Source organism: Limanda limanda, chromosome 16 (genome assembly GCF_963576545.1).
Source record: "Limanda limanda chromosome 16, fLimLim1.1, whole genome shotgun sequence".
Classification (NCBI taxonomy): Eukaryota; Metazoa; Chordata; class Actinopteri; order Pleuronectiformes; family Pleuronectidae; genus Limanda; species Limanda limanda.
In genome coordinates this window covers 25,977,216-25,997,628 of record NC_083651.1, presented here as the reverse complement: position 1 = coordinate 25,997,628, position 20,413 = coordinate 25,977,216, and the positions used below count along the sequence as shown (strand labels likewise).

Here is a 20,413-nt window from a genome sequence, read left to right as displayed (position 1 = left end):
GTCAGAAACCAAAGCAGTTACCAAATTTCAGTTTTTATTACATCCAAGAAATTGATTTCAAAATTTAGTTCAAGTTTCAGAAGATGTTTAAATGATTGCAACAATTAAAAAAAAAAAAACATTATACAATAAGTTTATAAAGGGATAGTTCACCAAAATATTTAATTCACCCATTATCTTCTCACCACTATGCAGATGGAGGGGTGAGTGAATCGTTGAGTCCACAAAATACTTCTGGGGTTTCAAGGGTAAACAGCGTTGCAGCAGTATCCAACACAATTGAAGTTACTGGTGACTGAGACTTTTGATGTAAAAAACATAACAGGCCTCCATACTGCTCGTGTGGTGTCATTCAAGTGTTTGCAAGCCCTGACATTAATATTCGAATTGAAACAAGGTCGTTTACCCAAAGTTTTTAGCCCGCAAATATCTTCCTAGGAGGTGCATTTACGGATCCTTGGACACACCATCTTGTAGCTACGTCCACTAACTTAGCCACTTCCGGTAGACTTTTAGGCTTAAAAAATTGTGTAAATTACTTTGTTTCGAGTCTAATATGAATGTCGGGGCTTGCGGACACTGGGATGCCACCACATGAGCAGTATGGAGCAGTGTTGTGTTTTTTCTGTTGTTATATTACGTCTGAAGTCTATGTCACCATTGACTTCAATTATATTGAACTCTGCTGCAACAAAGTTTACCCCTGAGATTCCAGAGGTGTTTTATGGACTCTTAACCCACCCCTCTATCGGCATAGTAGTGAGTAGATGATGAGTGCATTTTCATATTTGGGTGAACTATCCCTTTAAGGAATTCAAACAATTTCTCATATTCGACAAAAGTTAAACAATGCTGATTTAAAATATGCTGCTCTAAAAATGTTCTCCAGACCATCAAACATATTTTGGAACAAGACAAAAACACAGATTTGATTGGTTCTGATTTAATTTGCGGTAATGCAAATTGTATTCATTTTTTATCCCTAAGAAATTGTGATAAAATGTCCATTTAAATCACACAATCATACATAATAAATAAATGCTTAAGACTGTGGGCAAGATCAACAAAGTATTCCTCCATTAAAGTCAGTTCTTCTATAGTGAATTATTCAACTCAACTCAAAGCAAAGAAATCCAATGTGCATGTCCAGTAAACGTTTGTCTATACAATCTTACAACACATATTTTATTTAATGTATATTTGACAACATCATTAAGAATTAGAATTGATACTGTCTGATGGTTTAAAAAGGAATCCAACAAGTTTCAATCAAGTGGTGAAAGAAGACAATAAGCTGCGAAATTTGGCATTCAAATTTTTTGGGGCAAAGTGAACATTGCTTTTTAACCATTTTAACCATTTTAACAGGCAACTAACTGAGATGGCTATAATGTTGTTCCCTGAATTTAGGAACGTATTTAAAAACATTAATGTGATTTCCTGAGAAAATTTCTTAATGTGATTTAAAGTGTTGTCATGTCTGGATGAAACAAATTCACTTCCAACCTCAGAGATTTGCAGTCAATAAAAAAGCTGTCTTTATTAATTTTAACTTTCATTTGAATCCAATGATACTGTACGTATCAGTGTGGTTAGGACGAAAAATCCTCTGAAGGTGAACACTGCATATACAGTACACAGCATCCTTCCCTTATCAAGAAAGTTTAAGTATAGATATAAGCTAATTACATACAATATAAGGTCTGGTGTAAATGCATATCTTTCTCGATATAAATTCAATAAGTTGCATGTTCTCCACTGATTCAGGAAGGATTTGACAGACGTAGGTGATAAGAGTTTGTTTGGCATAATGTAGCCAAAGATTTTTAGCATCTGAGCTGATCTGAAGAACAACATACGCTTGGCTGCTAATCTCTTTCCAGATGAGTAAAGATGAACTGCACCAAAGAAAAAACACAACAAATTCTCTCACTGTTCACCTCAGCTCACGTTACACTGTAGCCACTAACCGCTCCAAGCTCTGAATGGCCTGATGAAAACCATTCAAAAATACTGTCTGGTCCAACGAAAAGCAATGGGCAGCCAATCAGGAGTGGGGCTCATTTGACATGGCTGGGTCCTGGTCTGGTGTAAGCCTTAGATTTTCTCTGATAACCTGTAACTTGCTTCAGGTTGGTACAGAGACAATGCCATTGTGAGTAGAGGCCAAATGGAACCAAGTGATTCCTCAGTCCTGATGGGTCTTTTCTTGAATGAACTTATATTCATACTGACATAAAAATCACAAGAAAAGAAGAACTGTTAGAGACAATCAGCTGAATCCCCTTTCATGGCCAGTTTCTGTTAAATGGTAAATGGTTTGTATCTATATAGGGCTTTTCTAGTCTTCATGACTACTCAAATCCATTTACAGTTCAGTTTTGTCATTCACCCATACATTCACAGTGCATCTTTTTGCGACACTTTCCCCATCACACATCAATTAAAAACGGCCAGAACAGCTGTCAACACTGGGTTTGAACCGCCCTCTGGTTCATGGACTTGGAAGGACACACAAATGCAATCTTGACATTTTTCCATAACAATATATATTATATTATTCATCTTAGTAAATCATAAATTTCTTACCAAGGCTAGCTGCCGTCCTATGTTCCCCATTGTTATCACCCCTGCAAAGAAGATACAAGGTAACCAGGATCGAATGTAAAGGAAATCTGGAGAAGTGTACCTGTGCAGAAAAGAAGCACATAAAAGCAACTTGTAATTCTCTAAATAATAAATACCAACACTTAACTTTCAACAATGTTTGCTGTACCAATCTTAATTTGGCTAACTGTTTAGTACAAAATAATTCCCAAAATATCTAGACAAAGGAAATCTTTACGTGCAAATTAAAAGTATTTTACAATGGTGTCATAATGTGTAACAAAGTTGATTTGTCAGAAATATACCAATCATAGTGTGGACTGATCACAAGAATCTGGCTTATCTTCAGTCAGCTAAAAGATTAAACCCATGACAAGCTAGGTGGGTCTTTTTCTTGGGGAGGTTTAATTTATTTCAAACCTACAGACCTGGTTGGTGCAACCAGAAACCTGATGCCCACGCTCGACAGACGGCCACTGAGAACTCCTGCAAACCGCCAGAGTCCATCCTTCCTACTTGGTGCATTGTGGCAGCTGCTTTCTGGGAGGTGGATACCCTGGGTAAGGAGGCCCGGCAGACAAATCCTGGTCCAGATAATGGCCCTCCTAACCGCCTCTATGTTCCTTCCCCCATCAGATCCCAAGTGCTCCTTTGGGGGCATGCTTCCAAGCTAACCTGCCATCCCGGTGTCCGACGAACCCTGGAAATCACCAGACGACACTGCTGTTGGCCTACTACTGCCCAGGACACTCAGTCCTTCATTTTCCGCCTGCTTAGTCTGTGCCTGCGGAAAGGCCTCCCACCAACCTCCGTCTGGACTGTTCGACCAGTACCCATCCCGAGCCATTCATGGTGCCACATCGCTGTGGAATATGTCACTGGTCTTGCACTTTGCTCCTCTCCCTTCAGCCCTCGAGACCACTGACCTCCTGAGCCAGCATGTTTTCCGGCTACACAGTCTACCCCTGGATATGACCGAGGGCCTTAGTTCACCTCCCAGGTGTGGAGGGCTTTCTGCCGGTCGCTGGGGGCGTCAGTCAGCTTGTCCTCCGGCTATCACCCTCAAACCAACAGGCAGGCCGAGCGTGCCAACCAGGATTTGGAAGCAGCCCTATGCTGTGTCTCTGCAGGACAACCCTCAACCTGGAGTTCCCACCTGGCTTGGGTTGAATTTGGTCATGACTCCCTCACAAGCTCTGCCACAGGTATGACCTTTTAATCAGACGATCCTCCTGCCTTCCATCCTTGCTGACGACCTCCCGAATATATTCTGCCTCTACTACTACATCTCTACGGAAGCGTATTGCATTCACTTGAAAAAAAAAAAAAGTTAGAAAAACAGGATATTTCCTGTTTTTCAAACTTTTTTTTCTCCTGTTTTTCCGAGATTAAGATCCTGTTTTTCGCTCAAATTTTGTTCCATGCTTTTATTTTGAAAGTGACGTAAAGCGTCCATAGACGTAGCGTCAAATAAACCTGAAAACATCAGTTAGAGGATATGTAGAGGATAGTTTTCATTTTTGTCCTGTTAGTGGCTTTATTATAGAAGATTGATGTGTAGTTCCTGTTATAAGCAGGTTGGTGGTTGGGACTCTTGTTTTGAAAGGGGTTCTAACGGAAAGGAGTTCTATCGATAGAGAAAAGTGTGAAGGAAAATAAACGAGTGTGATGTCCCGATCAATAACCATCTCTCGTGTCCTCTTTCGGCTGAGGCCTTCTGACAGTATAATAGAACAAACCGTTCAGCTATTAGTCTGTTGCAGGGTCAGGCTGATGCAGCAGCAACCATACTCCATGCGTGTGAGAGCTTCAGGCAGGATTAAGGGAACGCCTTTTCCGGATTAAACTTAACTCAGAAAAACAGGATTTTTATCTCATAAAATCATAAAATAAAAAAGTTTGAAAAACGGGGAAAATAAAGTTAAAAAAACAGGAATAATCCTGTTTTTCTAACTTTTTTTTTTACGCTTCCGTACATCTCAGTGTTTAAATTTTTTTTTTTTAAATCACCCTTGAACTCTCCATTTTGACTCATGCTCACTGTTCTTCCTCTGCGCTGGGGTTCTGAAGCTCATCCCGATCGAATCATTTTCAAAATACCTCAGTACAAAAGTTATATTATTTGTTTTCTCTGCCTCAATGGAAAATATCATAACGTCAGATAAAGATGTGAAGGAGAATTCATAAGGTCTAAAAGACAGCCATGCTGAAGAGTGAATATGACTGCGACTACACTTGGCTTTATTTATAATACATGAAAGATAATTATGAAGGTACAACTGAGCACCTCTGAAAGTGGCATTTGTACATTTGTAAAGAAAAATACTTTAGGAGTTGCACAACAGTTACAACTCAAATTCATCATTACAGGTGCTAAAATCCTGTGTTAGAAATCATTAATTAAAAACCATCTTCATAGTGTCACTTTTGCATCATATATCTCAGTGAAATGTTTTGTTAATATGTCAAAACGGGGGCGGACTTCATTCAGAGATCAGACAACCTTATGGTTCTATTAAAAGATCTTATTTGAGAAGGTGTAACTTTTGTGTTGTATTTGTGTAAAATATTTATTTCTATAACTTCAAATTTATGGATACAAATGAGGGACTACTTTCTAGAACAGGTAAAAGTTCCATTGTCACAGGTGTTCAGTTGTTTTGCACCAATAATACCTTAGTCGATAAACACAGTGACAAACTCAATGCTGTAAACTGACAATTTAAACTGCCCAAAACAGTCACAGCCTTACGTTGCCCTCATTGTATCAATATGCAAACTTACTGAAAGACTCCATTGTAAACCAGGAGTTGAGTGGCCAGTGTTGCCAGCAGGGCTATGCTGATCCCCAAGCCGAAACCGCTTCGTGAGCGGTCAAATGTCCACCACAGACCAATGGAGAGCGCTGCCAAAGTCAGAGACAGCTGGATGTTGTTGGCAAAGTCCACTTTCTGACAGAGTAAGGTCAAGGAACCTTCTGTATTTACAAAGCTTTACTGTTGCTGAGCATGGTGAGCCAAAAGCAGTCATAAGTATCAATCACATAATATCAATATCAATTAATATTATTCAGCTGACACAAGACATCTTTTGGGGGGCGCAATGATGATGTTTCTAACGCACAACAGATGCATTACTAAAAATGTATAAAGTTAACAATAGGAAGAAGCGGTGCAACACAAGTAGAAGACACTGACAAAGACGTCAAGAAATGTTGTGGTGATAAGAGCCGACGCCGTTGTTGATGTAATGTAAACAGCATCAATTGATCTCAGCAACAGAAATACCGTTACATCCTGCCTCCGCCTGCCTCACCACCCCTCACCTGAATCCTTTGGAAGATTTATTGCTGTTGTGAACACGTCCTGCTGTGACCAAATTCTGCGTTCCTCCGTAGGACATGTCTGAAAACAGCTTGTATACAGAACCAGGTTTCTCTTATTGTGGTATATGCACTAGTGTACATTATACTGCGCATGCAATGGAAATACAGTCTACAAAGAGCAACCAATCAAATCTTAGAAAGATTGGTTGTTTTTTATAAGAAAGAACAGAAACAGATCCATAAAGCTTAAAAATCTTGAAGGATACAGCACTCGCGTGGTTGATTCCCACAAACACAGCCACACAGCGCATCACACTTGACCATTCTCGCTTGAACTTGTGTGGCTCACCCAGATGTCTGTCGATGCAGGGGTACAGCAGTCCAATCATTGCTAGAGGGCAGAAAAGGGCGAAATAAGCATAGGCAGAAAAACAAGAGGCAACACAAACAGCTTTGACTGCTACAGTAGTAGTGTCAACATTACTTGTATTGTGTTGTTGAGAATAGGCTTTCAGCTAACATCTACACTATTCTAATGGCACACTGACAGCCATGGAAGGGTTCCTGGATGAGCTATATGGGGACAGGCCCACGGTGAGCTTCCTGGGCCACATATTCTATTTAAGTAACTTAACATCATGGAATGTTGATCAAACAACTATAAAGTATAGTGGCCCTGATAATTTAAAGAGCTGCAACTTAAGATAACACTTACGAATAGACACAACACATGCAAATGGATTAAAAATCGTCATCAATGTGAAAACACATACGAGGCAAATAGGAAAAAACACCAAATACACACAACCCAACCAAATACTCACAATACTACCAAATACTCACAGCATTACTAATTATTCACAACACAACAAAGCAGTGGCAGCTCGTTAATACAGGGTGGAAGAAAAGCCTATCTAAACATGTTATACTTAATTTAATTAGATTATAATAGTTAATTCATGCAATGCACCTGGTAGACTGTATGTGCCTGTGAGCATTAATTGGGCAACTTTTAGTTTGCAGAATTATTATGCAACTAAATGAAAAAACAAAAACTTTCCCATCTCACTTATTTATTTTCATCTGTTAAAGGGACTCTCACCTTTGTTGCATTTGAGAATTACAGCACATTCAAATCATCCCGCCTTCCTCCAATGCCCCACCCCCTCGTTCCCATCCGCGGTGTTTTATTTAAGAAACTTTATTTACACAAGCAGACTTACAACCATCCCGGTGTTTTTATTTTTTTGAAGAAACTTTATTTACAAGCAGACTTACAACCTACTGCCTCCGCGCACGCACGTGAGTTTTTGTTTACCAAAGCAATGGATTCGGATTCAGAAGCACCGGTAAGCTACGGTCGCTACTCGCTACTGTTTGCCGTGGAATCAAAACAAACCTTCTAGTTGAGGACGCGCCTTGATGACGCGGGCCCGAATGCGCCACAAAAAGCAGACGGAAAACCTGCATGTCCATGCAGCAAACAGACAGGTCTGTCGGCCAATAAGGTCCTTCGGTCCGAAGAATTTTATTGGTTGAAGTTTTCACTAAATATTATGAGAGTGAAATAATTGTTTGTTTTTACTCCTGGTGGGTCTGTCTTGCATTTTAGAGTGTCATTACCTTATTAATACCAATTTAACCTTATCCAAAAAAAGTGTAAAAATGCAACAAAGGTGAGAGTCCCTTTAAAGTGAGAATAATAAACAAACATCTCTAAATTTACAAATAAACATTTCTGACATTTAAAAAAAATAAAATAAGTGAGCAATATAGCCACCCTTCTTTTCAATAACAGTAAAAAGCCTTCCATTCATGTATTCTGTCAGTTTCTTGATCTGTTGACTATCAAGCAACCACAGCCTCCCAGACACTGTTCAGAGAGGTGTACTGTTTTCCTTCATCGTAAATCTCCAGTTTAAGAAGGGCCCAAAAGTTCTCAATAGGGTTTGTTAAGATGAGGAAGTAGGCCATGTCATTATTCTTTCATCTTTAAGGCTTTTACTGGCTAGTCACGCAGACTTTTTCCTGTACCACTGCTTGAAGAAATTTTCCTTAAAATTTTTTTTTAAGTAGGTTTGGGAATTGATTTTGAGTCCATCTTCAAACCGAAAAGGTCCAACTAGCTCATCTCTAATAATACCAGCCCATACCAGTAGCCCACCTCCACCTTGCTGGCGTCTGAGTCGAAGTTGACCTCTGTGCCCGTTACTGATTCAGCCACGGGCCAATCCATCTGGTCTGTCAACAGTCACTCTAATCTTATCAGTCCATACAACTTTTGAAAAATCTGTCCTCAGATATCTCTTGGCCCAGTATGGACGTTTCAACTTATGTGTCTTGTTCAGTGGTGGTCGGGTTTCAGCCTTCCTTACCTTGGCCATTTCTCTGAGCACTGAACACCTTGTACTTCTTGGCACTCCAGGTAGGTTGGAATATATCTGGAATATGACAGCACTGGAGGATAATGGGTTCCTGGTAGTTTGACGTTTGATTCTTCTCAAATCTTTGGCAGTTAATTTGCGTCTTTTTTTCTCAACACGTTTCTTGCGACCCTGTTGACTATTTGCAACAAAACGTTTGATGGTTCTGTGAAAACGCCCTAATGTCTTAGCAATCTCAAGAGTGCTGCATCCCTCTGAAAGACTTTATCAGTTAAATCTCTTTTTTGTTCCATTCTGCCTGAGGAAAAGAAGCTGCCTAATAATCATGCACACGTTGATATAGGGTGTAGATCTCCTTAGGCCACACCCTCCCTCATTTCACAAATACACAGCACCTGATATGCTTAAATCCAATAGGCATTCAAGTTTATACAGCTTGGAGTTGGAAAATATGCATAAAAATGATGATATGGTCGAAATACTCACTTGCCTAATAATTATGCACAAAGTGTAGTTGTGCTGTGAGTAGTTGGTTGTGTTGTGTCTATTTTCAAGTGTAATTCTAAGTGTAGTGTGTTGATTTTTCAGAGCAAAGGTAATAAAGAGACTTGACATGACAACAAACTAAATAAACAATTCACATTAAAGTTAGATGATTAAATGATAATTATCATGATTTGGTAAATGTTGTCTGTTTATATAGCACTTTTCTAGGCTTGATGGCCACTAAAAGGACTTTACACTCCAGTTATGACACCAACTCACACAAGTTCATGTATATACAGGTGCATCTCAATAAATTAGAATATCATGGAAAAGTTGCTTTATTTCAATAATTAAATTCAAAAAGTGAAACTCATATTATATAGATTCATTACACACAGAGTTAAATATTTCAAGTGTTTAAAATTTGATAATTATGGATTACAGCTAATGAAAACCCCAAATTCAGTATCTCGAGCAAATGAGAATATTGTGAAAAAGTTCAATATTGTAGACTCACAAAACAATGTCCCCCTCTAATCAGCTAATTAACTCAAAACACCTGCAAAGGTTTCCTGAGCCTTTAAATGGTCTCTAAGGCTGGTTCAGTAGGATACACAATCATGGGGAAGACTGTTGACATGACAGTTGTCCAGAACATAGTCATTGACACCCTCCACTGTAACAATCTGTTCAGTCTGTTTCTGTTTGTATTCACTTCCTGTTTTATTTTGTTGTCTGGGTTCTTGTGTCTTGTGTCTAGCTCTACTTCCTGTTGGTTTCCCACGCACCTGTACCTTGTTTGTCATTAAGCATTCCCTATTTATACCCTGTGTTTCCCCTCACCCTCTGCCAGATTGTCATTGTCTCCTTCGTGTGTGCATGCTCTCCAGCCATTACTTCCGTGTGTTTGCCTACCTGGTTTTGGACCCTGGATTAACGACATTGGATTTTGTGCCTTTCCCTGAATGGACTTGTTAAAGTAAAGTTTCATTTTATACTTTATTTCCTATCTTCTGTGCTTCCTTTTACAACTGAGTCCCAGCCTAGTACAGGACTGTCACATCCACAAGGAGGGTAAGCCACAAAATGTCTTTGCTAAAGAAGCTGGCTTCTTTGCTAAAGAAGAGTGGAAGGAAAAAGTGTGGTAGAAAAAGGTGCACAAGCAACAGCCTTAAGGCGGCCATTTAAGAATTTTGGGGAGATTCACAAGGAGTGGACTGAAGCTGGAGTCAGTGCATCAAGAGCCAACACGCACAGACGTATCCAGGAAATGGGCTACAACAGTTGCATTCCTCGTGTCAAGTCACTCCTGAGACTCCTGAGAACCCGAGACAACAACAGAAGCGTCTTACCTGGGCTAAGGAGAAAAAGAACTGGACTGTTGCTCAGTGGTCCAAAGTCCTCTTTCAGATGAAAGTAAATTTGGCATTTCATGTGGAAATCAAGGTCCCAGAGTCTGGAGGAAGAGTTGAGAGGCACAGAATCCAAGTTGCTTGAAGTCCATTGTGACATTTTCACATTCAGTGATGATTTGGGGAGCCATGTCATCTGCTGGTGTTGGCCCACTGGTTTTTATCAAGTCCAAAGTCAACGCAGCCGTCAACCAGGAAATTTTAGAGCACATCATGCTTCCTTCAGCTGTCAAGGTTTATGGAGATGCCGATTTCATTTTCCAGCAGGACCTTGGCACCTGCCCACGCTGCCAAAAGTACCAATACCTGGTTTAATGACCATGGTATCACTGTGCTTGATTGGCCAGCCAACAGCCAAGTATATTCAAGAGGAAGATGAGAGTAGGGTTGTCACGATACCAAAATTATGACTTTGATACTATACTTGCCAAAATATCACGATACCCGATACTTACGATACGATACCACAAATACGTAACAATACCACAAATACGATACTGGTATATTTATCTATGATAGTAATAAATAAAACATCTGCAAGGTTCCCCTTTTATACCAGCTTGTTCCTGCCCAGCTTTTTAAACACTAACAAATGGCATTCATATGAGTATTAGCCTACAGCAAGTTATTAATGAAAACTACATGGTGACATCATAGCATTGATTATACACGGCTATGTAGGCCTATTGTCGGTATCTGACTATATGACTACATAGTTATTTCCATAAGTATGAGTTACATTATTTTACAGATGTGTGTTTGAGGTGAAAAAACCTAAAGCTATGTGGGTTGGGTACATTAAAGATGGACACATAATTAAATCTGTAAAATTATGTAACTCATACTTGTGGAAATAACTGTAGTCATATAGTCAGATACGGACAATAGGCCTACATAGCCGTGTATAATCAATGCTATGATGTCACCGTGTAGTTTTCATTAAGATCTTGCTGTAGGCTAATACTCATATGAATACCATTTGTTAAGTGTTCACAAAGCTGGGCAGGAACAAGCTGGTAAAAAAGGGAACCTTGCAGATTTTTTATTTATTACTGTCATATTTAAATATACCAGTATCGTATTGTATTTGAGGTATCGTACCGTATTTGTGGTATTGTATCGTATTTGTGGTATCGTATCGAAAGTATCGAGTATCGTGATTTTTTGGCAGGTATAGTATCTGCCATAATTTTGGTATCGTGACAACACTAATTGCAAATGGGATAAATGGTGGTAAAGAGCTAGCCTGACGTTGTCAGACTCATTATTCTAGTCAGAATATGAGTCTGAGACCGCTCCATTGGGCTGTGATTATGGGGCGTGTTTCAACCGAACCAGGAAACCAACTGCCTCTTCGCTCAATTGGATAGACCTACAACCAATCAGAGCAACGTAGTATGTGACGTATGTCAAGCGACGCATAGTTGTTGTCAGTTGTCTGTTTCAGGAGTTTATTAACTCTCTAAATAAATCCATGGAAATGCTGCTAATGCCGCTCGTATATCCACCGGAGGCAAAGCCCCCAGGAAGCAGCTGGAGACCAGGGCTGCTCGTGAGAGCCCCGGCCGGCGGCGGCGTGAAGAAGCCCTCTACGGATCTCTCTCAGAGCCTCGCGACCGGCCCGGTAGGTTACCGGCCCGGGACCGAGGCTCTGAGAGAGATCCGTCGCTACCAGAAATCTACGGAGCTGCTGATCCGCACGCTGCGCAGCAGAGCTCCGCTGTCATGGCTCTGCATCAGCGAGGAGGAGAAACGGCAGCTAATCGTTTTTTTCAAGCATTCACTTCCTTGTTGCTCCAACATCAACAGCGTCCCAACATGTGTGTTTTTTGTCTCATATGTGCTGAGGAGCGTAGCGCCCCCCCCCCCCGACTCTCTTTTTATTTATATGACTGCTTGTGTGGCTGCAGCATCGGGGCCAGCTGATAAATTAAACTTTTTATGAATCCCGTAGGAGGACGGCAAAAACATCTTTTCGATCTACAAATGCCTTGATCACGTTCCTCTGTCCCTCTTTCAAAATGAATGCGCTGTCGATGTCTGCTGAAACAGACTCGATGGCAGCATCGACACATCTCAGCTCATAGATATAAACACTATATATGTCTAAATATGTCTCAGCTCTCCAGCGGCAGGCAGCGCTCTTTGGTGACGTGGTTGATTACGTCACTGTAGATCATCTGTCAATCATCGTATAAAGCCCGCCCTGACGATTTGATTGGATCGAACAGCTTCTGTTTGGAGCATAGTTTCTCCCCAACGGAGCGACTCCAGACCGAACTTCCCGAACAACAAATGTTGTGGGCGGGGCTAAGTTCGTCTGGCACCCAGGCTAGTAAAGAGCCTTATTGTAGATGAAATGCAATTGACTGTAACCTTTGCCATTGTAGCTACAGGCTGTTTTCATATCGCTGAAGAACTGTGGGAGAGTATTGCCTAAACACGTTTTCTATCGTCATTGTCATTAGTAATCCATTCCATAAACGACTATGGGCAGCATCATTTGGCATGCTGTGTGTGCCACGATGCCGTATGTGGTTGCACACGACGAACAAGGTCATCAAATCTCCCAGCCGACATTCGAAAATACTGGAAGTGCATTTCTTCGTCCATATCCCTCAGCGGTCGAACAAGCGTTGCATATTCGCCCGTCCTCCCCCTCGATTGATTCAGTGGACGCACATGTCACCTCCGTCTCCTATTTTGTGGTTGTTCTTCTCGTCTCCTCCTTCCCAATATTATCAGTTGCTTTTCAATGTTAATCAGCTCCAGCTCCTCCAACTCACTTTGACTCAAAAATTCCATCGTTCACGGTGTGTGTGGAGAACACGACTGGGAGAAGGTAAATAAACACTCAACGACGACTGCCACACCTACAAAGAAGGCGTCTCGAGGCCGTCTTCGACAAAAAACATTACTCCGCCTAGTGTTCTGGCGGTGAATTGCGTTGCAACACGCGCAACACGTTAAAGAAGCATAAACCAAAACGAGTCCGTCGATGCAACCGCAGTACTATAATTCGTCTTTAAGGGTACCGCGGTACCTTTCTAGTACCGGTACAGACCCAACAATGCAGATGAGCTGAAGGCCGCTATCAAAGCAACCTGGGCTTCCATAATACCTCAGCAGTGCCACAGGCTAATCTCCTCCATGCCACGCGGCATGGAGGCGATACAGTTTGCAATAAGGCTTGTGTGGAGGAAACTCTGATTATAACCTTAACAGTAGAGATGAGCCGGATACTCGGCTGAAACGAGTATCCGGTACGGATAAAGCACTTTTGCCGAGTACGATTATTATACGAGTAATCGGAGTCATTATCTGTGCTCGGACTGAATGAAAATCCTCACACAGCATCACAGCGCTCCTCCCATTCACACACGGCTCTGCTCACTCACTCACAGAACAGCTCTCTGTCACTCAGGTTCACTGCGCATCGGGACTGTTCCATAGGCTCAGTCAAGGAAGCAGAAATGATTCGTTCATTTCCCGACTAGGTCTTCGGGTACAAGTCTTTTTTCACGAGACCTGCATTGGCTCAGTAGAGGAGCGCTGGAGATGTAGCGAGGGACGTTCAGTGTCTCCCGGAGAAATGAACACTCCGTGTTTCCAGCACAGAAAGACGCGAACCACATCCGTCCACAAGTCACAATGACTGGCCCCGTTATTTTCACTTTACATTCACACCTACTTTACAGTAAAGTAAACCTCTATTAAATACAGTACAACATGACAGTTTGTATGGTTTGAAATTGTCATTTATTATCACACTGGCATTTAATTATCACGGCAAACAATTACACTGCACTAAACTTTAAGTGTTAATGTAAAGTGAAAATAACAAAACCAGTCTGTATGACTTGCGAACGAATACAATTCACGTCTTTCCACACCAAAAACACAGAGTGCTCATCTCTCCGGGAGACAGCGAACGTCCCTCGCATCTCTCACACGCACGCAACAATGAAGTTAAAATGCAGCATCTCACCACCAATATCCTTCTCATGAAGAACTTATGGCAAAAAAGCTTTTTATCCCTCATCAAAGATAGCAGAATGGGCGCATCCTTGTTCTGTGGAGGGGACTTTGACTGGCTTGACCACAGTACTCAACACAGGTGGGTGCTTCAGGAAAACAGCTTTTTCTTTTCTTTTTTTTTTCATTAAATTTAATCTTGGAATTTCCACAATGATTTTCTCATAAATTCAGAAGACCAGTACCAATTTTTTTTGGTATGAAAACTTATCTCGGAACGTTGTTATTTCTCAAGTGAATGCAATACGCTTCAGTAGGATTAGACATACATTTAATAAGTGGTATTTTTATATGTGCGTTGTGAACATTCTATTTTCTGTTTGCATTTGTTGTAACAAGATCTTTATTTATCCTCCTAATGTGATCAATCTGTAGCCACATGCTGTATAACAATGTATGTGAGGACATAGGCAAATCTGGCAGTTAATGTGTATGTGAAATTTTGAGATGGTCTTCTGGCTACAGTGGAGACTAGCATAGCTGTGTGCTGTTCTCAGAGCTATTAAATACTTCTGCTGTATGAAAACATTTGCTACAAGAACTGTAAACGAGACCTCAAAACCACCTCCGGGAACATTTCTGCTTGGAGGGGAATAGCAACAGGACTTTTCTTCCCATTGTACTTACTCTGTTTTCCTCTTATCTTTCAAGAAATGTCAATGGTAAATGGTCTGTATTTATAGGCACTTTCCCTTTAGAGTGCAGTTTTACATTCACCCATTCACAAACACATTCATACAGTGCATCTATGTGCAGCACTTTTCTCTTTGTAAAAATAATAATCAAAATAATCCAGACAGGATTTTTTTAACCCATTATGGGGCATGTGTTCACCTACCTGAGGCCATGCCACAGCAGGGTGGCACCCACCAGGCGGAAGAGAAGATACTGCTGATGACATCAGGGGGAAAGAGAGTGACGTTCCTCTGTACTTGAAGTAAGTTCAGCACCAGTGCCAGGAAGACACCCACAGAGAACAGCAAGGCTCCTCTTATCACAAGGTTGGTGGTTCTACAATAGAAAAAAAGTTTTTTACTACAACCTTATACAACCTTACAAAACATATTGAGAGGAAAGCAGGAACTCAAAATACACTGCTCCAATGATACGTTGACATGGTTTTTGTGTGTGTGGATGTCAGTATGGTAGGAAGAGAGCGAGAGGGACGGGCTGATGAATACTCGCGCTTCTCTAAAGAAAAATTTTACTAATTTGAGGAAAGTATCAATCAGTATGTGATGATAATTGTTGATATTGTGGCATCATTTCAAACAAATCAATGTTTAAGCAATAGAAAGTCAGAGACATCAGCTGAGTCTGAGAGAAACAGAGATAGAGACAGAAATGTGAGTAGCTGAGTCAGTGTGTGCGCTATTGACGGAGGCGGCTTGCAATTTTCTATGCAGGAAAAATATTCTGTCAATGATCTGAATATCACATTGATCATTTAGGGAAGTAGGGCTCCGTCTTATTGGCCAAATTCATTGAAATGCAGAGCATGACTGCATGGCACATGGAATACCATTCATCGCAGTTCAAGTGTTCTCTTGCGAAACACATATCAAGCATTTTGATATCGTGATGACGTAACATTTGCCATCATATTGCACACCATTTTAAAAAAGTTTGCAACTGGTTTGTCCCCGCAAGAGGCTTATGCTATACGGGATTCCTTTGCATGGACAAGTTTGGTAACCCTTGCACTAGAGGATGTCGGGCCCTCATGCCACCCTCATGGAGACCGTTTCTGACAGTTTGGTCAGAAACATGCATACCAGTAGCCTGCTGAAGATCATTTTGTAGGAATCTGGCCGTGCTCCACCTTGCAAAAAGGAACCGATAAGGTCCTGCTGCTGGGTTAATACCCTTCTCTGGCCCTGTCCAGCTCTCCTTTTGTAACGGCTAATCTATCTCCTCCATGCTCTTGAGACTGTGCTGTACGAACCAACCTCATTGGGCTGCAGGCATCGCCTCACACTACTAGTAGTGACAAAGACACTAGCAGAACACAGAACTAGAGAGGAATCAGTCAGGAAGGATAAGGAGAGAGCAATTATCTGTGGACTCCACATGCAAAGCCATTTCCTGTTGGGGGGTTGTCTTGCTTGTATTGTTGTATTTCACTTGTCACTTTCATTTGCACCAATGCAGGTGAAATTGATTTATAATCAATTATGCTTCCTAAATGGATGGATTGATATCCCTGAAGTATAACTGACTTGCTGTTGCACTATGACCATTAATTGTTCCCTCAGTAGTTTTTAGCAGTGTTTATTGAGAATATCTACCAAGTCTACCAGAGGTACGCTCTGATGCTTGCTATAGAGTAAACAAAGAGCTACGGAGATGAGAGACAAATATCTTTGACTGCCTGAGTCAGTCACCTGATCTCAGTTTGACTGAGCAGCCTTCTATTTGATGAAGACAGGACTAAAGGCAGAGAGGCCACTACAACAGAAGCTGAAGGAGGCTGCCGTGAAACTGTGGCTACAACAGGTGGGATTAATAAGACACAATCATGAAGCAAATGTGAGTTACTGCCCATTCAGACTAAAACCCTCTACCAACTAAAACAGACTCAACTGCATTTCTAAAAGTGACTCTTTTACGAGTTAAAAACTAAAATTTAGCAACCAGGAGACAATGAAGTAGAAAAGATGAGTTTTTAACTAAAACGTTAGTTAAAGTTATTTTACTCGAAATTATTGTACTGTAGCTCAGAGACCGGATAACAAAATATTACCAACTGTAAATAGACTGGAAGTAAATACTTCCAGTCTTGACCCTGTTTGCTTTGTGGTCTTGTTAAAATTAACTTATGTGAAGCAGACCCGGGCTAACCTGTTGGTGATGACTGAGATATAGGGGCCACGGGGAGGGGGCTGCGTTTGCCCAACCCCTGACCACTGTTGGTGCCTGCTGGTTATGGCGCTGTCACTCATAGCTGTCAGTGTCAAAGACATTCGAAAGCCTAAGACAGAGAATATGGAAATGTATGAGACGTCTTTATCCACCGGCAAGTTTAATGTCCTCCCTTGACATCCTAAACAAAGCTGAAAAACAAGGACAGACAGGGTATTAGCAAAGACTGAAAATACACTCTGAAACAGAACTTGCATTATGTAATTATTTTAAACAGTAAGTATCTTCAAATATACTTATTGAGATGTATTCCTAGCTTGGAATCAGCAAATCATTCTTACAGTTACCATGCACTGTTTCCATCTTATTTAGATGTACATAGCTGCAGTTAACCCTTTGGGCACCTTATGGAAATCTTTGGCTTTTTCAGTTTTCTTTTTTGATACTTTTGGCTTTGTTAATGCATATGGCTTGACATTTTCCAAAGGTGTGTATTTTGGGGGAATTATGTTCATATATATTTCCATACATGATTTACAGCGTGCTGAGCTTCATAGTAGCCTACAATTCAAAACACTCTCAAATGGAGAGAAAATCACAAGACGTTTGCTTGTTTACTCGCAACAAACCAAAGCTGTGAAAATTTTCTCAATACTTGAATGTGTGTGTTTTAGCTGTTCTACATAGTGTGTTTACAAAGTAAAGTAAAATTGTGTGAATTATCTACTTCTAAATCTTTGCTTTATTGAAGAAGATTGCTAACTTGTATACTTCTGCTTTCATATCAAAACTGTTTTTAAGGAGTTTTGGGCAAGGGTTATATTTTTCCTATTGTAACAGGATTTTTTCTATTAAATGTGTCTATGGTTACCTATCAATGACATATGCCAGGCTGTGTTAACCCTCCAAAAGGAATGTCATTATCATAGTATCACAGTATATTAAAAATATTTCATATCGTCTTTTTTTTTGCTAAAAACTGGGGGTGTCATGCAAACACACTGGAATTTAAATTGGATGGGAAGTGTTTTACCTTGCGCAATGTGAATATGTATGTGAGAGAGAGAGAGAGAGAGAGAGAGAGAGAGAGAGAGAGAGAGAGAGAGAGAGAGAGAGAGAGAGAGAGAGAGAGAGAGAGAGAGAGAGAGAGAGAGAGAGAGAGAGAGAGAGAGAGAGAGAGAGAGAGAGAGAGAGAGAGAGAGAGAGAGACCTTCACCTTGAGTTATTTATGTTAACTTGTAATACCATATAACTACAGCTTTTGTGAAGTTTCTGGTGTGACTAATGTATTTATAAAACTAGGTCTATATATTCAAATAAATACCAGCCCTTCAGCTCCCGCAAATATTTCTGAATAAAAGCTTCTTTTTTTTAAATGAAGCATGTTAGGAAGTTGTTGACGTACAATTCAATAGTGTGGTTGAGAAACGTTTTTATATATCTATATTGTCCATCTCTATTGAACCACAATGTCCACAAGTCACAAGTAAATGTATATTTATATGTTTAGCAGTTATCAAACTCATTTGGGGTTGCTGAAGAGTGCTTATGTAACTCATGTTGGGTTGTTCTAGCTTATATTTTTGTTTACAAGTTCTATATTCTTTCATAGAGCCCAACATTTCTAGCGGCGACCCTGAGAGCACCTATCGTATTGATAGTCATCTGATGCATATTAATCATATATTCCAATGGTATCTCTATGCTGGACTAACGTTTTACCATGCGCACTTCATCTCGGTGAATTTGCTCTTACATTGTATTGCATTGATTTTGTGGTGGCTACCAACTGCACCTCTATTGACAGACAGTTTGTATTGTCAGTGAACAAACGAAGAGGTGGCGTTGAAAAACAATTAGCTTTCGACTGGCTCATGTTGGACTTCACTCACTATTAGCTCCAGCCTGTGGTCTCCTGCGGTTTAACGTAAACGTGTTGCATAATTAGCCTCAGTGTTGTCTTTGGCAGCTACCATTTGGAGCATACTAGCTGAGGTCAAAGAAAGGCTCTTACCTCATGTCGACGAAGACCATCCACGAATACAATAACACATTTCATATGACACTCGAATAGCTCACAGACTAATAGTAGGCTGCATTAAACGAAAATATCAGTTTGCCTTCTCCCCTTCTGACACTACATCCGGTTCTCCGGTTGAATGAACACCCAAACAGCGTCTCAGGTTATGACGTCATCGCGCTGCTCAAAGTTGACACTGTTGGCACCACAGATATATATATAAAGGCTAGATGTCTCGACCGCGTTGCCGGCCAACGGAGTCGAATGTCCGCACATGGCGGCCATCTTGCCACAGGCGGCCCGCTCACCCATAACATTGTGTTGGTTGGTAGTGGTACATGTACTTTTTAAATAAAACAAAATAATTCTTGATGTATATTTGTAAATGGAAATGTACCTATTTTAGAACATTACAGCAGAGGTCTTCAACAGGGGATCTGCGGAGGTACTGCAGGGGGGTCTCGAAATCTTTGGTTGCTAAGATATTTTTTAAAATTTTTTATAATTTTTTATTCATTTTCGAACCAATTTTTTTCCCACAAATTTAAATGTCTTTAAATACACATTAACATGCATCCAACATATTGTGAGGCTGATTTGACCCTCTGCCTGACAACCTCCATCCGTCCAATATTAGATAAGTTGTGTGCTACCCATCAGGGTCCGACATCTCACTAATGTGGGAGTATGCGTGCCATCCACAGATGGCTTGAGGATTTACTGTCTCTTCTACATGTATGTTGAAAATAAAAACATGAATCTGTGAATTACTTTAATAGCTCAGTTTTGTATGCAAGATATATGTTTATAAATGGCAGTGGCATGGCCACCCTGAACCTAGCACATTAAAAACATGAATATATGAACCAGTGTAATATTTGAATAGCTTAGTATTGAATGCACAAAACCAGGGTAGCTATGTTTATACATGGTACTAGGCCCAGTTTAATATAAAACACAATTTTATAAAATATATATAGTAGGGGGTCCCTGCTCCATCTCTCCACCAGTTTGGGGGTCCTTGGCCTGAAAAACGTTGAAGACCCCTGCCTTGGAGAACCATAAATTAAAAGGAGTCCGTCGAGTTGCAGAAGCACATATCTGCAGAAACCTTTGTTTCTCTGGAGTTTGGGTGAGAGAATATGGAAAATAGCACGTTTAAAGTCCTTATGAAAACTAAATGCTGCGGCTGTTTGAATAAACATGTGTGCTATGGCCTATATTCCCCCCTCTTGTGTTATGTTTGTCTGTTTGCTCTAGAATTTATGAGACACAAATTTAA

The 20,413-nt window shown here is 40.6% G+C and overlaps 1 protein-coding gene across 2 annotated transcripts; it reads right to left on the bottom strand.

The window, feature by feature from the left end:
* Positions 1-13: 13 nt before the first annotated feature.
* On the bottom strand, positions 14-19,266 carry insig2 (insulin induced gene 2). 2 transcript variants are annotated; one of them, XM_061088774.1, is made up of 7 exons: positions 19,126-19,266; positions 17,091-17,302; positions 15,088-15,260; positions 6,199-6,323; positions 5,392-5,558; positions 2,590-2,689; positions 14-2,230 (listed from the first exon to the last, which is right to left on the bottom strand). In XM_061088774.1, exons 1-7 carry the CDS (start codon positions 19,168-19,170, stop codon positions 2,189-2,191), a joined length of 864 nt encoding a protein of 287 aa, XP_060944757.1. In that variant the 5' UTR covers positions 19,171-19,266; the 3' UTR covers positions 14-2,188. The 2 variants fall into 2 exon arrangements, with proteins under 2 accessions (XP_060944757.1, XP_060944758.1); XM_061088775.1 differs by having other exon boundaries at positions 17,091-17,220.
* Between the last annotated feature and the right edge of the window lie 1,147 nt (positions 19,267-20,413).

Excerpts from the sequence above, each read along its gene's own strand:
- insig2 (XM_061088774.1), bottom strand. The coding sequence starts at position 19,170 with ATGAAATGTGTTATTGTATTCGTGGATGGTCTTCGTCGACATGAG. Across the intron at positions 5,559-6,198 it reads GAATCAACCACGCGAGTGCT|AAAGTGGACTTTGCCAACAA; the intron begins GTATCCTTCAAG and ends TTACTCTGTCAG. Across the intron at positions 2,690-5,391 it reads GTTTACAATGGAGTCTTTCA|GTACACTTCTCCAGATTTCC; the intron begins GTAAGTTTGCAT and ends TTTTCTGCACAG.